General features: G+C 36.7%; 1 protein-coding gene across 1 annotated transcript; it reads left to right on the top strand.

Annotated features, from left to right (window-relative positions):
* Positions 1–2,636: 2,636 nt before the first annotated feature.
* Positions 2,637–4,423, top strand: LOC137723578 (calmodulin-like). Its single transcript, XM_068462776.1, has 4 exons — positions 2,637–2,818; positions 3,266–3,423; positions 3,545–3,625; positions 4,100–4,423. The coding sequence occupies exons 1-4, from the start codon at positions 2,728–2,730 to the stop codon at positions 4,232–4,234; spliced, it is 465 nt and encodes a 154-aa protein (XP_068318877.1). The 5' UTR covers positions 2,637–2,727; the 3' UTR covers positions 4,235–4,423.
* The last annotated feature ends 9,786 nt before the right edge of the window (positions 4,424–14,209 follow it).

The following is a 14,209-nucleotide window of genomic DNA, read 5'->3' as shown; positions in this document are numbered from 1 at the left end:
ATTTAGGTCACTCGTCAAATAAGAATTAATCAATCTATAAAATATGTTATTCAGGTGAACATTAAAATTTTGACAACGTTAATTAAACGGTAAAATTATTTTTGATTTTATTGTTTTTCTCTCTTTCAAATTTGATCTTTAAAAGGTGAACTAAAAAGTAAACGATTCTAATAATTGCAAAGTATTGTAGGATGGGAAGGAGTGTCGCCAATAATCGAGAAAGAATGAGTTAGAATGACAGTATAATCATGTGATCTTGCAACAAAATTCAAAAATATTTTTTAGCTGGTGACTTTGCCACAACAGTCCACGTCCCTTGTGGGGCCAAGAAGACTTACAAAAGTGTTTCAGTTTCCCCACCATCATTGTGTGGTTCACTAATGCCAGCAATCGAACACATGACCTACCATGTATAATAGAGGTATGAAATTCGTCCTAAACTATTAAGTTACCCCTTGATGGTTAATTAGATTTTATAGGTTGGTAATGTGTACGTATTATCTGTTAGTCACACAATCCCTATACCTCTCTCATTATATCATAGTAGATCAAATTTAGCTCTTTTGGTGAAGAGTTGATGATTTGTTGTACAAATTAGTACTATACTTCTTTTCTTTAGGCGACTAATATACATCTTTACATGCAAAAGAGATTTCAGATTTGATTCACCTAAACGACAAGTGCAATATCTAACCATTATGACTTGTTTAGTATGTGAATAATAATTTTTTCCTTGAATTTCAAGCGATTTGTGGGACGAAAAAGAAGAGAGTGAAAGAAAAAGAAATAACATACACAATGAGGAAAGAAGCAGGAGGATCTAGGAAGCGGAAGAAGCCGTGGGACTGGGACGATCCCGAAACATGGAGGATCGGTGGAAGACTGCCTTTCCTGTTGGAACAGCACGGATGATCAATTGGAGTAGGTTTATAACCACGAATATGTTAGAAAAATTAGAGTGTAATTGCTATATCAATTACATAGAAAACAAGAAGTAGTCATGCAACTAAATACCAAATTTAATGTGTACTCATAATTAAAAAAAAAAAAAAAAAACGATAACATACAATGTTGATGCACATGAAAATGGATTAGAAAAAGATGAAAATAGGTCGAGGCAAATGTTAGCTTTTTTTTTTTTTTTTTTTTCTTAAGACAAGTTTATACCCGACTAGTAGCTAGCGACTTCTAGAACCTTGACTCATGGTTGATCGGCACTTTTCGTTCTAGGACATAACGAACGAGCCCTTGTAAGAGTAGCTCTTCAAACCACTAGGCTCCAGTGAATCACGATTTTATTCAACATTCTCTCATATGGACTCAATGAGACATCTAACTAAAATTGTCGTGGTGACGAAACGAAGTTGAATTGGTTTAAGGAGTTCCCACTTGAATAGTTGATACAAGAGGATGAATTTTTAGCTACGGAGAAAAAGGAATACTTGATAAGTTATGTGAGGGAGCAGTTATTGGAAGCGAGGGAGGCGAAGAATCGACAGAGAATTGCTAGGGACAAAAAGATTTACAAGTTCTACACCCTGCAAACACCGCATTTTCCTCCTCTCACTGTCCAAAGGTATTCCTACATCAGCTTCTACCGCCTCGACGCTCATGAGGTTCTCTAAAATTACTATGGCCAACTGCTATATTTGCTGAACTGTTGGAGCGAGAATTCTTACATGAAGAAATTCCTTCACAGATTCGTTACTGTAACCCGCACGTAAGTCGAATTCCTCGTTAGAAGCGTCCTCGAACGTCCTCTCTTTGAAGTTTCATTTGGAGTCGGGGTACTTGCAAAAGATACTAAGATACTCCGACACTCAAGTCAGTCAATTGAATTGCTATTCTCTAGTCCAGGAGTTTCGATCACCTCCTTTATTCTCTGATTCCTCTCCCTTTTCATGGAGCTCTGGTGCTTAGGAAACAAGTTCTTGATGTTTATTTACATCTACCGGGCTTTAGTTTAATTTACTCAATTTTTGATCAAATATGTATGTACGGAAAATCTAGCACCTTTGCTGCAACATTGACATGTAACAAGTTTAGTAACGAAAACTAAACAAAAGTTTTCAAGGCGACATTTTCTAATTTATATGAATGAATTAGCTAGACCATTTTCGGAGAACATTGAGTTTTCTTTTATCGTGTCAAATACAAGTACTTATAGTGCAATGTAAACTACCTTAACCACTTGAGTTACAAACCTTTTACTCGAAAAACAGTTTTATATACACTGTAGGACAAAAAACACGGATTTTAAAGAAAACAATAGCACTGAAAATGAGGTTTCAAGAGTCGTGGTCGCCAAGGTGGAACTGCACGGCAATTCTGCTGTACATTTTCAAATTTTCCTAGTAAGCGTACGACTTTGAAACAAAAATCCAGAGACATCTTAATCAATAATGTCTGACTAATTACGAAATACATATCAAACAACAAATATAAATGTCTATAAAGTCTTTGATAGTAAGAATTCCGAAATGTCTATGTTGTCGGCCATGTAAAGTCTTTCTGTAAGTCACTTTCCAACGTTATATATTTCTAACTTGAAGAAGGGACAACGCTTACCATCTTATTAAGAATTCCTGCTTTCCCCCTTGATAAGTAGATGCATATTAAATGAACACGCACACACACAAACATATATAAATATAGTCCGTTTACAGCAGCTCCATCTCATTGTTTCCCAGGTACATAAAAAGTGGTTAATCCCAAAATTTGAAGATTATGGTCAAGCAAAGAATGGGAGAGGTCCTAACCGAAGAACAGATTGTTGAGTTTCAGGAAGCTTTCTGTCTTTTTGACAAGGATGGAGATGGTTAGTTTGATCTTCCTAATTATTCTATGTTTACATGTAGCAAATGATTAAAGAAACTCAGGGAGGTTATTATGTATTATCCGTTCCATGCTTAAGTTTTAATACATGATATACACATACTTAATTATGCCCCTAAGCTAGCTCTTAGACTCAGTTTTTGTAATTAAAACAAAATTAAGGCAGGCTGTACGTTTAGCAGCCCTTGATTACAAATTATTTCGGTCAGTTTCTGGACACCCTGCAGCTCCACCATGCGCGATCTTCGATATGCTTGAATGCTTTGATGTTATGGCAGCTACTGCAGTTAAGCTTGATTAATAGTAATTCAATACTATCACACATTCACATAGATTTATTAATTTTCAGACAAACATCATAAGTAATTGCTTTAAATTATTCATGTTCATATGTATGTATAAATTGGTGTGTTAATTTAAAATTTGTTAGGCTGCATTACTATTGAAGAACTTGCCACTGTGGTTAAATTGTTGGATCCAAACCCTACGGAAGAAGAATTGCAGAACATGATAAGTGAAGTTGACGTTGATGGGAACGGAACTATAGAGTTCGGGGAGTTCTTGAATCTCATGGCAAGAAAGATGAAGGTAAATTAATTAGTTTGCATATTTTAGTGAACGTACTTGATTGTTTTCCCAACCAATAACTAATCTTCTGACATAGACAAGTTTTACTTGTTTGCGTGTTAAATAATGTGTTAATATATAGGAAAATGACGCGGATGACGAATTGAAAGAAGCTTTCAAAGTTTTTGACAAGGATCAGGATGGCTACATTTCACCTAATGAGGTTGAATAACTATATTCTCTATCCCGTTGACATATTATTATTGAAAAAATAAGAACTTATTTCAAGGCACGTTGCTAATGAGAGGCTTTGCCATTATATAAATGAAGATCAAAGTTCTAGCAATCTAAGATATCCTAAATTTAATCTTGACTTTGATTGTGATTCCCGTGTGAATTCAAAGATATCTTAACCAAGCAAAGCGTCCAACAAAATGTGAATTAAGAGCAGAAAATCGATACCCCAGCTCACCAACTTGGACTTATTGCATGAGCTCAACGAGCAGAATATCACACATTTTCAATTTGAAGGATATTTGAGCAAAGTTTTAAATAGACGGTTCGAATCTTCGAACTATACCCGCAAAAGGTTACCATGTCTTGCAAGAAAAATGGAGATCCCTCTCCTGAAGCAACTTATATATATTTTTGTTTTAGTTTACTGTGATGATTGTTAACATTAATATCTTTCCTGCAGTTGAGGCATGTGATGGTAAATCTGGGAGAAAGACTGACAGATGAAGAGGTAGAGCAGATGATCAGAGAAGCAGATTTGGATGGTGATGGCTTAGTGAATTACGAAGAATTTGTGAGAATGATGTTAGCTTTTTGATCCATCCATCCATCCATCCATCCATCATCCAGTTATTTAGCCTTCAGCTATTCACCTTGTTCAATCAATGGAACAATATTGTAACTAGACCAGACATATAATACATGAACAATCATTTCGTGTGAACTGAAAAACCAAAAAATGGATTAAGAGTTGGTTTGGTATTGCTGTGTTTTGAAAAAAAACTGTTTCTACTGTACTGTGAGAATAAGTAGCTGTGAAATAAAGCAGCATAGTGCTTGGTAAACATTTTTCTTAACAAATAATGGTGTGAAGCCAAAAAGGGTATAATCCAGCAGTAACCTCCTAAACATTAACAGAGCATGGGTTAAGCAAAAGCCGCTAATTACTTGCCATGGAAATCCTCAATTGGTTTGAAAAATGCTCTTTGTCTCTCTCTACATACATACGTACATAGTCTTTTCTTCTGACATGCCACTTCCATCACCAAAACTCACCAGACCCAAAAGAGAAGATCGAAGATCGTGAGCACACAACCATGACCAAACCCATCTTCTTCTTTCTCTTTCTAGCTTCTCTCATCTTCTCGTCCCATCACTCCTTTTTCACCATTTGCAGTGCAGCACTTGAGGACTCTGATGAAGTTGGTAATACCTCTCTCTTTCTCTACACACGTACATATCAGAAGCAGAGCAGAGCTTTATCCTTTCTTATATGCCTAAACCTTAAGATAAATCAGAAGCAAACCTTCTAAAAAAATGAATAGAGAAGTAATCAATTTTTCTTACTCCTCTCTCAATTTTTCTTGTTTCCTTTGTAGAAACTAAGAATCTAGAGAGAGATTTCAGTTGTAGAGAGAGAGAGTAAAATAAGATTGTGATTTCATTAACATCAACAGATCATTACACAAGGTATTTATGCATAAATATCCTATCCCAACCATATGTGCAAGCTAAGCATAATGTACAACTAATCACTAACCATGCTAAACTTAATAGCTAAGTAAACATCTAATCTAGTACATTGTTGTTGTGAGAGGTTGTACGCTCAACACACCCCCTCAAGCTGAAGGTAGGAGATCGAACTAAGAGCTTGTGAGTAAGATCTGCAAATCGATCAGCATCAAAAGACTTGCTAAAAATATCAGCAATTTGAAGAGCTGAAGCAACATGATACACACCAATATGACCAAGTAAAACTTTCTCCCGGATGTAGTGATAATCAATTTCAACATGTTTTGTCCTAGCATGGAAAACAAGATTAAATGCAAGCGCAATTGCACTTTTGTTGTCACAGTATATGGCAGGAGTCTTTAATAAAGGAAATGAGATATCCTGCATAATTTTGCACACCCAGGTTATTTCAGCAGCAGTTTGGGCAAGAGACCTATATTCTACTTCGGTTGACGATTTAGCTACTGTTGCTTGTTTCTTAGCACTCCAAGAGATGAGAATAGGGCTTAGAAAAGCACAATACCTACTGGTGGATCTTCTGTCCACAGGACAACCTGTCCAATCTGTATCAGACCAAGCAGTGAGGCATTGAGTGCCTTTAATGAACCAAAGACCAGAATCAATAGTGCCCTTGAGATATATCAAAATACGCTTGATTGCTTGAAGATGACATGTTGACAAACTTGATTGACAACAAAGGCTAAATCAGGCCTTGTCCATGTGAGATACTGTAAAGCACCAACTGTGGATCGATAAGAAGTAGGATAAGATAAGACAGTGCCTGAGTGATTAAGTTTTGAGGTAGACACAGGTGTTGCACAAGGTTTAACTCTAAGCATGTCTTTTTTCTTGAGTAAATCTAAAGCATACTTAGATTGGTGCATAAACACACCCTTGGATGACCTTTGAACTTTAATGCCTAAGAAATAATAAATATCTCCCAGATTCTTAACAGGAAACATAGCTTGAAGTTTGGAGATGATGGATTGACGCTCAGTGGTTAAACTTCCAGTGATGATTATATCATCAAAATAGACCAAGATGAAAGTAATGGAAGTATCTCTTTTGATAAAGATACTTGTATCAGAGTAGGAGGAACTGAAACCCAAAGAGGCAATAGCATTGTAGAAGTCTTCATACCAAGCTCGAGGAGCTTGTTTAAGACTATATAGTGATTTCTTAAGCTTGCAAACATGATGAGGTTTGGAAAGATCCACAAAACCAGGAGGTTGGATCATGTACATATATTCCTTCAAATGACCATGCAGAAAAGTATTACTTACATCCAATTGATGTACAAACTAATTATAGGTGACTGCAATAGATAGTATAAACCTAATAGTAGTAGGTTTTGCAATAGGACTAAAGGTTTCTGAGAAATCCAAACCTTCCTATTGATGAAAACCTTTGGCAACAAGTCTTGCCTTGTACCTTTCAATGGTACCATCTGGTTTGTGTTTAACTTTGAAAAGCCGTTTGCAACCTACAAGGTTGTAATTGGAGTTGTGTGGAACCAAATCCCAAGTTCCAGTCGATTGCAAGACTTGAAATTCATATTGCATAGCTTCTATCTAGTGAGCATGCTTGGATACTTGGAGAATTTGGGAAAGGATCAACCGTGGATAGAAGGTGGTGTTTGGTTGCAGTAAACACCTTGGGTTTATGAATGCTTGCCTTTGTTCTTGTAACCATTGGATGAGTATTGACAGGAGCTAGAGGTTGTGAAGAAGATGGTTGAGAAGCAGCTGAGGTAGATAAGATAGGATGAGAGGACTCTGTGTTAGAGGAAGCTGTTAATGATGAACTTGATGCCTCTAGGGGAGTTGCAGGTGTACTGGGCTTTGCAAGATACAACACAAGCAGTGGAAGAGATATAAAAGCAATGGTGTGATGATGTGGACATGTATTTTAAACTGAGACTTGAGAAGTGAGATGTTGATAAGGAAACACAAATTCATCAAATACCACATGTCTTGAAATGTAGAGCCTATTAGTGACAAGATCGAAGCATCTATAACCATAATTCAAGCTATATACGGTTTTAGCCATGGATAGCAAGCACAACCAAAAGTCTTTAAAGTATGATACTTAAGAGGTGCATGAAATAGAAGTTCCCAAGACTAATCACAGAAGATTGATGAGGTAATCGATTAATAAGATATATAGCAGTTTGGAAAGCTTCAACCCAAAACTTTACAGGTAAACCATTGTGAGATAATAGGGTTCGGCCCATTTCAACAACATGATGATGCTTCCTTTCTGCACACCCATTTTGCTCAAGAGTGTGAGGATAACTCAACTGATGGGTGATACCTTGATCATTAAGAAAGCTTTGTAATGATTTATTCAGAAATTCACCCCCTGAATCAGATCTTTTACATTGAACTTTGAGCTCAAGTAAAGTTTGAACCTTTAAGATAAAAGTCTTGAGAGTGGAAAAGACATCAGACTTAAAGTATAGAGGATAAAGTTAGCTATATTTAGTAAAGTCATCCACTATTATTATGTAAAACTTGTATCTAGTACATGAGGATGTGGGAGAGGGACCCCATACATCAGTGTGAAGTAATTGAAGTGGCCTAGTGGATGTACAAGGTAAAGTTGTAAATGGTAGTCTATAAGCTTTGCCTAATTGACAAGTTGTGCACATAGACAATTTATTAACAGAACCAATTACAGGCAGATGATTTTTTTTCACCACAGAACTTAAAATGCCAATAGAAGGATGTCCAAGGTGTTGATGCCAAATCTGGAAATTAGCCTTAGCAATCATCAGAACAGTTGGTGAGATTGCAATCCCAGAGACACCATTTGAAGCATTCCAGTAGAAGGGGTATAAACCTCCTTCACTAGGGCCTTAGAAAAGCATCTTCCCAGTTTTGAGGTTCTTGACATAAAATCCAAATAGATCAAATGTTAGAGAACACCAATTATCATATACAAACTTGTAAACGGAGAGCAAATTATGAGATGCCTGAGGAACTAAAAGCACATCATTCAATCTAAAGGTAGCATTATTTATGCTAATGAGAGCAGATCCAGTATGAGAAATGCATAAACCTTTTCCATCACCAACAAACAATTGATCATTGCTAGAGTATGGAATTACAAAATTGAGGGCAGATAGGTCAGGTGTGACATGATGAGATACACCACTATCAATAAGCCAATAGTTAGGAGGGGCAAATGCATTCATAGTAGACATTGCAGTAGGAGCTTGTGCATTCGAGTTCGAGGAAAATTAAGAGAGACGATTGTATATAGGAGCCCAGTGACCACATTGAAGACATAGTTGACATTGAACAGAGAGCCTAGAGGAGTTGGATTGATTAAATGTCTGACGAGAAGGGCCAACACCAAGAGTACCACCAAAGTTGTTATGATTCTAGTTGTTAGGTTTGCTTCCCCCAAAATTACGATTCTGATTGTACCGATGTTGATTTTGGAAATGACCACAAGAATTACCTCTGTTCAACTGAGCACCAGAGGTGTTCGATTGTGCTGCATAAGCATGAAATGTTGCAGCGGATGAGGAAAAAGCTCTGGTTTTGCGTTTTTTGGAGCGAGATCTCTTTGCTCAATAGAAGGTTATGAAGTTCATTAGCTGTCACAGACTCATTGCGAGTCTCAATAAAGTCAACAAAGGACTCATAGTCATCAGGAAGACCAAATAAAATGTATGCAACGAGATTTGATTAAGAAATTGGTTTACTAGCAGCAACAAGTTTATTAGAGATATCTTTGATCGAATTAAGATAATCAGTCATAGAAGAGTCACATTTCTGAATCGTTTAGATCTTTGGTCGAAGGTTGTGAACATGTATACGTGAAGCACCAGAGAACTGATGCTCAAGAGACTGCCAAAGGGAGCGAGAGTCTTCCGTTCCAATAGTCAAAGGAAGAAGATATTCGGAAAGTGTTAAGTTGATCCAGATTATCAGAATTTGATCACGCTCGTACCAGGTTTCATAGGGAGGATTGAGAACACGAGATCCAAAGAAATTGAGAACAAATTCAGGAGGGCAGAGACCCTCACCATTGACGAGGCCAAGAAGCTTGAAATGCTTCAATACAGGAATGAAGAGACTGCGCCAAGTGATGTAGTATCTTCGTCAAGAAGCTTGAAACGCTTCGTCTAAATCATTCCAGCAACATTCGCAATGGAAATCAACATGATTGAAGGATTAGAGATCTCGCTGGGAGGGAGATTCACTGGGGAATTAGGTGAAGAAGGAGAATTGGAGGAGTTCGCAGCAGTCACCATAACCTAATTTGGTGAATTGAGGACGAAAAGAAAGAAATCCAAGATACAACGACCTATTTGGGAGATAGGAAAATTCAAGAAACGCAAGAAAGTTTCAAGAAAGAGAGGGAAATAAAGGATCAAAGTCGGTTAGACAATGGCTCTGATACCATGTAGAAACTGAGAATCTAGAGAGAGATTTCAGTTATAGAGAGAGAGAAAATTGTAGAGATAGAGAGTAAAATAAGATTGTGATTTCATTAACATCAACAGATCATTACACAAGGTATTTATACATAAATATCCTATCCTAACTATATGTGCAAGCTAAGCATAATTTTTCAGCTGAACACCGGCGCTGGAAAACGCCACTTAGAGAACGAAAGAGATTGCTGGGAGGAAGGATGGCTTCTTTCAGATCTGGTGTAGCAAATTGGATTTTGGAGGAGATTGGGTCAAAAGGGTAAGTCCTGGTTTGAAAATGGGTTGGAATCAAATAATATAGGAGTTTTATGTGGCAGAAAGTTCTAGCTTGAGCTGGGATTGAAGTTTTCTAGTTCTGCAAGGGTTTTGCGAGAGATGTGCTGAAAGTGTGAGGAAGGTAGGAGAAAGGAGGGCAATGTTGGCAAATTGAAAAATTCATTAAAGAATTTACTATTCACCCGTGTTTTTCAATTAAGTTGGTTTTTTGAAGCTGCTTTTTGCAGCTTTAGATTTTTGATTTATTTTCATCCAAAACTTTGAAATAAAGCTGATTTGGAGTGTTTACCAAACACCAAAAATTCTCCAACCTTTTTTTGATACCCACTTTTTTTAAAATCACTTAGTACCAAACCAGGGCTAAGACTCATTCTGTAAATCCTTAAAGTAGCTTATGCTATGCCCTGGCCTGCGATGGGGAAGTTTCTTCTCCCATTAACATTTTCAAAGAAAAAAATAATGAAATTTCACTTCTAACTTTCTCTTGGAGCATCTTCAAATGAGAGATATAAAAATCATATTTACATCTCATTTAAACATATCTTTGCTCTAACTAGAGATGTAAATTTACATTTGGTCCCCCCTCTTGTTTGTTAAATATAATGTGTGTAAGGTAGTTAAGTTGGCTAGGATTCTATGAGCTGAGATTGTGACAAGTGTCAACATCTTGTGAGCTTTGTATTAGCTTAGTAGTTAAGCAATGTAATATATATACAAATTGTATAAGTGTAATATGGAATTATTCTCAATACAATACACAAATATACTTTCTTCCTTTGCAAGATAGTTATTTCTCCTTCTATTTACATGGTATCTTTCGCCTAAAAAGCTTCGACTTGAAGGTTTCTTGATCTTGGTTCTTCTACTTCCATTCCTACTGCGCTTCACGATCGATCTTCTTTTCTTGGGATTGTGATTGCTCTCTGCTTCTCTAAACTGGGTGCATCTTCTTCTTTGCACACCAAGTGTTTGTTCTAATTTCTCAGAGAAAATTTTCATCCGGGTTTCTTCTCTCGATCTTCTACAATGGTGACTTCTGCTCAATTGTAGATTCTTCAATCTTCTATAACGTTATATTAACAGTCTCATCTTCTATGACTGTCAAACTTGATGATTACAACTATTTGATTTGGAATTTTCAAATCGAATTGCTTCTTGAAAGTCATGGTCTTATAGGTTTGTGGATGAGTCTTATCTCTGTCCTCCTCGATTTATTGTGCTTACTTTTGGGGATTCCACTGTTTCTTCAAGTGATGGACCATCTACAATTAAAAGTAATGAGTTCAAGATTTGGAAAATGCACGATCCGGTATTGATGCAAGTGATCATAACCACCTTATCCCCTTATGTTGTTTCTTGTGTAATTGGTAGTACTAGTGTTCATGATCTGTGGGTGCATCTTAAAGAACATTTTTTTATTGTTACTCAAGTTATGACTTTTCAGATGAAATCTGAGTTACAAAACATCAAGAAAGGTACTGATTCGATTTCACTATATTTGCAACGAATTTAAGAAGCTTGTGATTATCTGTTTACTGCTGGAGTTCAATTTGATGATGGTGATATTGTCATATTAACCCTAAATGGTTTCCCATCTGAGTACAATACTCTGCGATCCATTATTCGAGGTCGTGAGAATGTTATCTCCATGAAAGATCTTAGATCTCAGTTACTTGTTGAGGAAGCAATGGTTGAAAATGTTCCCATTACCCCTTCTTATCTGCAATGGTTGCTCGAAATAATAGCGGTCACTCAAAATCTTATGGTGATTCTCCCAAGGCTGAGGATTCTTCATCTGGTATTTCCTCTGGGGGTTCTTCTCAATCCTATTTCTACTCTTCTGGGTTCAAGCTAAACTACAGTACGAACAAAAATAAGGGTAAATTTCAAGCTCATGGTATTCTTGGTACTTCTCCACCAAGGCAACATGGATTTTCTAGTACATCATGTCAGATTTGTGGAAAGTTTGGACACTTGGCTCCTACCTGTAGATTCAGGAATTTTGATAGTGCAGTATATGAGGGTTGTCAAATTGTGGGAAGAAGAATCATAGTGCCAAATACTGTCATTTCATGAACTCAAACATTTCACCTCAAGCTCCGACAACCATACATGTTTCAACATCACAACCTCATGAACCAAGTGTTCCTCCTTAATAACTATGGCTTATTGATTTCAGAGCATCTTCACATATGACTATTGATCTGACTAATTTGTCATCTGCTTCCCTATATCCTACTAATGAAACAATTCAGACTGCAAGTGGTGCAGGTTTATCAATATTTCATATTGGTTCATCCACTCTTCATACTCCATTCAAACCTTTGCAACTTAATTCAGTCCTTTATGTTCCTCGATTATCTCATAATCTTTTGTCTGTGGATAGACTATGTTTGGACAATAATTGTTGGTTGATATATGATGCTTTCTGTTTCTGGATCCAGGACAAAGCCACATGGAGGATTCTTTTTCAAGGCCAATGCAGTAATGGATTGTACCCAATACCACTTTCAGCTAAGAGTAATGTTGTCACTTCCAAGGCTCAAACTGCATATCTTGGACATCAACGATCTTCTAATCTTTGGCATAATAGATTAGGTCACCCCTCCAATTTTGTGGTATCTACCATGTTAAAGAAATGTAATGTGTATGTGTTACCTGATTCATTGTCTATGATGTGTCATACATGTCTGGAAGGAAAATTTTGTAAATTGCCATTTGTCAATTTTGTGTCTAAGTTAATACATCCCTTTTAGGTCATTCATAGTGATGTATGGGGTCCATCTCCTTGTACTTCTATAGATGGTTTTAGGTATTATGTGACATTCATTCATGAATGCACAAGACATTATTAGTTGTTTCCCATTATCAATAAAAGTGATGTTTTCTCTACTTTTGTTGGCTTCTATAATTATGTTTCCAATCATTTTGCTACTTCCATCAAGACATTACAAAGTGATGGTGGAGGTGAATACCATAGTAAACCATTTCAAAAGTTTATATTGGAAAAAAAGATTAAACATCAACCGTGCTGCCCTTACACACCTGAGCAAAATGGTTTAGCAAAAAGGAAGCATAGGCATGTCATTGAAACAACTGTAACCCTATTGCAAACAGCCTGTTTACCACCAACTTTCTGGTATTTTGCATGCCAAACTGCTGTGTACCTTATAAATATAATGCCTTCATCTACACCTCATAACAAATCTCCTTTTGAACTACTATTTGATTTTGTTCTAGATATCCAACATCTCATAATCTTTGGTTGCTCAGTATTTCCACTATTAAAACCCTATAACAGTACCAAATTACAACCCAAGACAACCAAATGTATTTTCCTAGGCTATGCTTCCAAATACAAGGGTTTCATTTGTTATGACATAATTCATACAAAGTTCTACATTTCCAGACATGTAGTGTTTGATGAGTCTGAATTTCCATATCCCACCCTATCTGTTAAATGTCTTGTGTTCATGCATTCCACTCTTGCATCGATTGTCCTTCCATTATCTTCATCCATATTAGTTAATGGTGACAATCATATAGTGTCATTTCCAACCCTAATATTATGTCACCAAATTCTGATCAGTAAAGTGGTACTCCCAGCTCATTACAATACATTACTGCATCAATAGATCAACAATCCTTTTTTGCAATCCTTGTGGCTCCTAAGATTCCAAGCTGGTCATGTTTTGAGACCTCTAGTGAGTCCACTTCTGAGATCTTTAGTGCCATTGATGTTAAATTGCAGCATGAGTTTCAACCTGATAGCTTGTAGGTTATTCTCCCTATTCCTCACATGAACATTCAATTTATGCAAACAAGAGCTAAGAATGGTATTTCGAAAAAGAAAGCTTTTTTTTTTCCCCCAGTGGTTCAAGAAGGTGAACAAGTGGATCTTTCACAAGTTGAACCTGCTACTTACAAGTCTGTTATCAAGTCTCCTTTTTGGTTCTCTGCTATGGAAGAAGAATTGAATGCTCTTAAAACTCAAGACACTTGGTCTATGGTTTTATTACCTAGAAACAAGAACTTGGTAGGCTGCAAGTGCATGTTTAAGATTAAGAAGCATGCTGATGGATTTATTTACAGGTATAAAGCATGCTTTGTTGCCAAAGGTTTCGATCAAGAAGACGGTATTGACTATGGAGAAACCTTTAGCCAGTTGTTAAACCTACAACTCATCTAACTTTGGATGGTCAGTGCGTCAACTTGATGTGAAGAATAATTTTCTTCATGGAATTATTCAAGAGGAAGTGTATATGTCACAGCCACCTGGATTTAGTGGTCTTCACTATCTTACACATGTTTGCAGATTGCATAAGTCATTGTATGGCT

This window comes from Pyrus communis, chromosome 17, assembly GCF_963583255.1.
Source record: "Pyrus communis chromosome 17, drPyrComm1.1, whole genome shotgun sequence".
In the NCBI taxonomy this organism is placed as follows: domain Eukaryota; kingdom Viridiplantae; phylum Streptophyta; class Magnoliopsida; order Rosales; family Rosaceae; genus Pyrus; species Pyrus communis.
This window is presented reverse-complemented; position numbering and strand designations above follow the sequence as displayed.

Coding starts and splice junctions, on each gene's coding strand:
- LOC137723578 (XM_068462776.1), top strand. CDS start 2,728: ATGGTCAAGCAAAGAATGGGAGAGGTCCTAACCGAAGAACAGATTGTT. Junction 2,819..3,265: donor TTTTGACAAGGATGGAGATG/GTTAGTTTGATC, acceptor AAAATTTGTTAG/GCTGCATTACTATTGAAGAA. Junction 3,424..3,544: donor TCATGGCAAGAAAGATGAAG/GTAAATTAATTA, acceptor GTTAATATATAG/GAAAATGACGCGGATGACGA.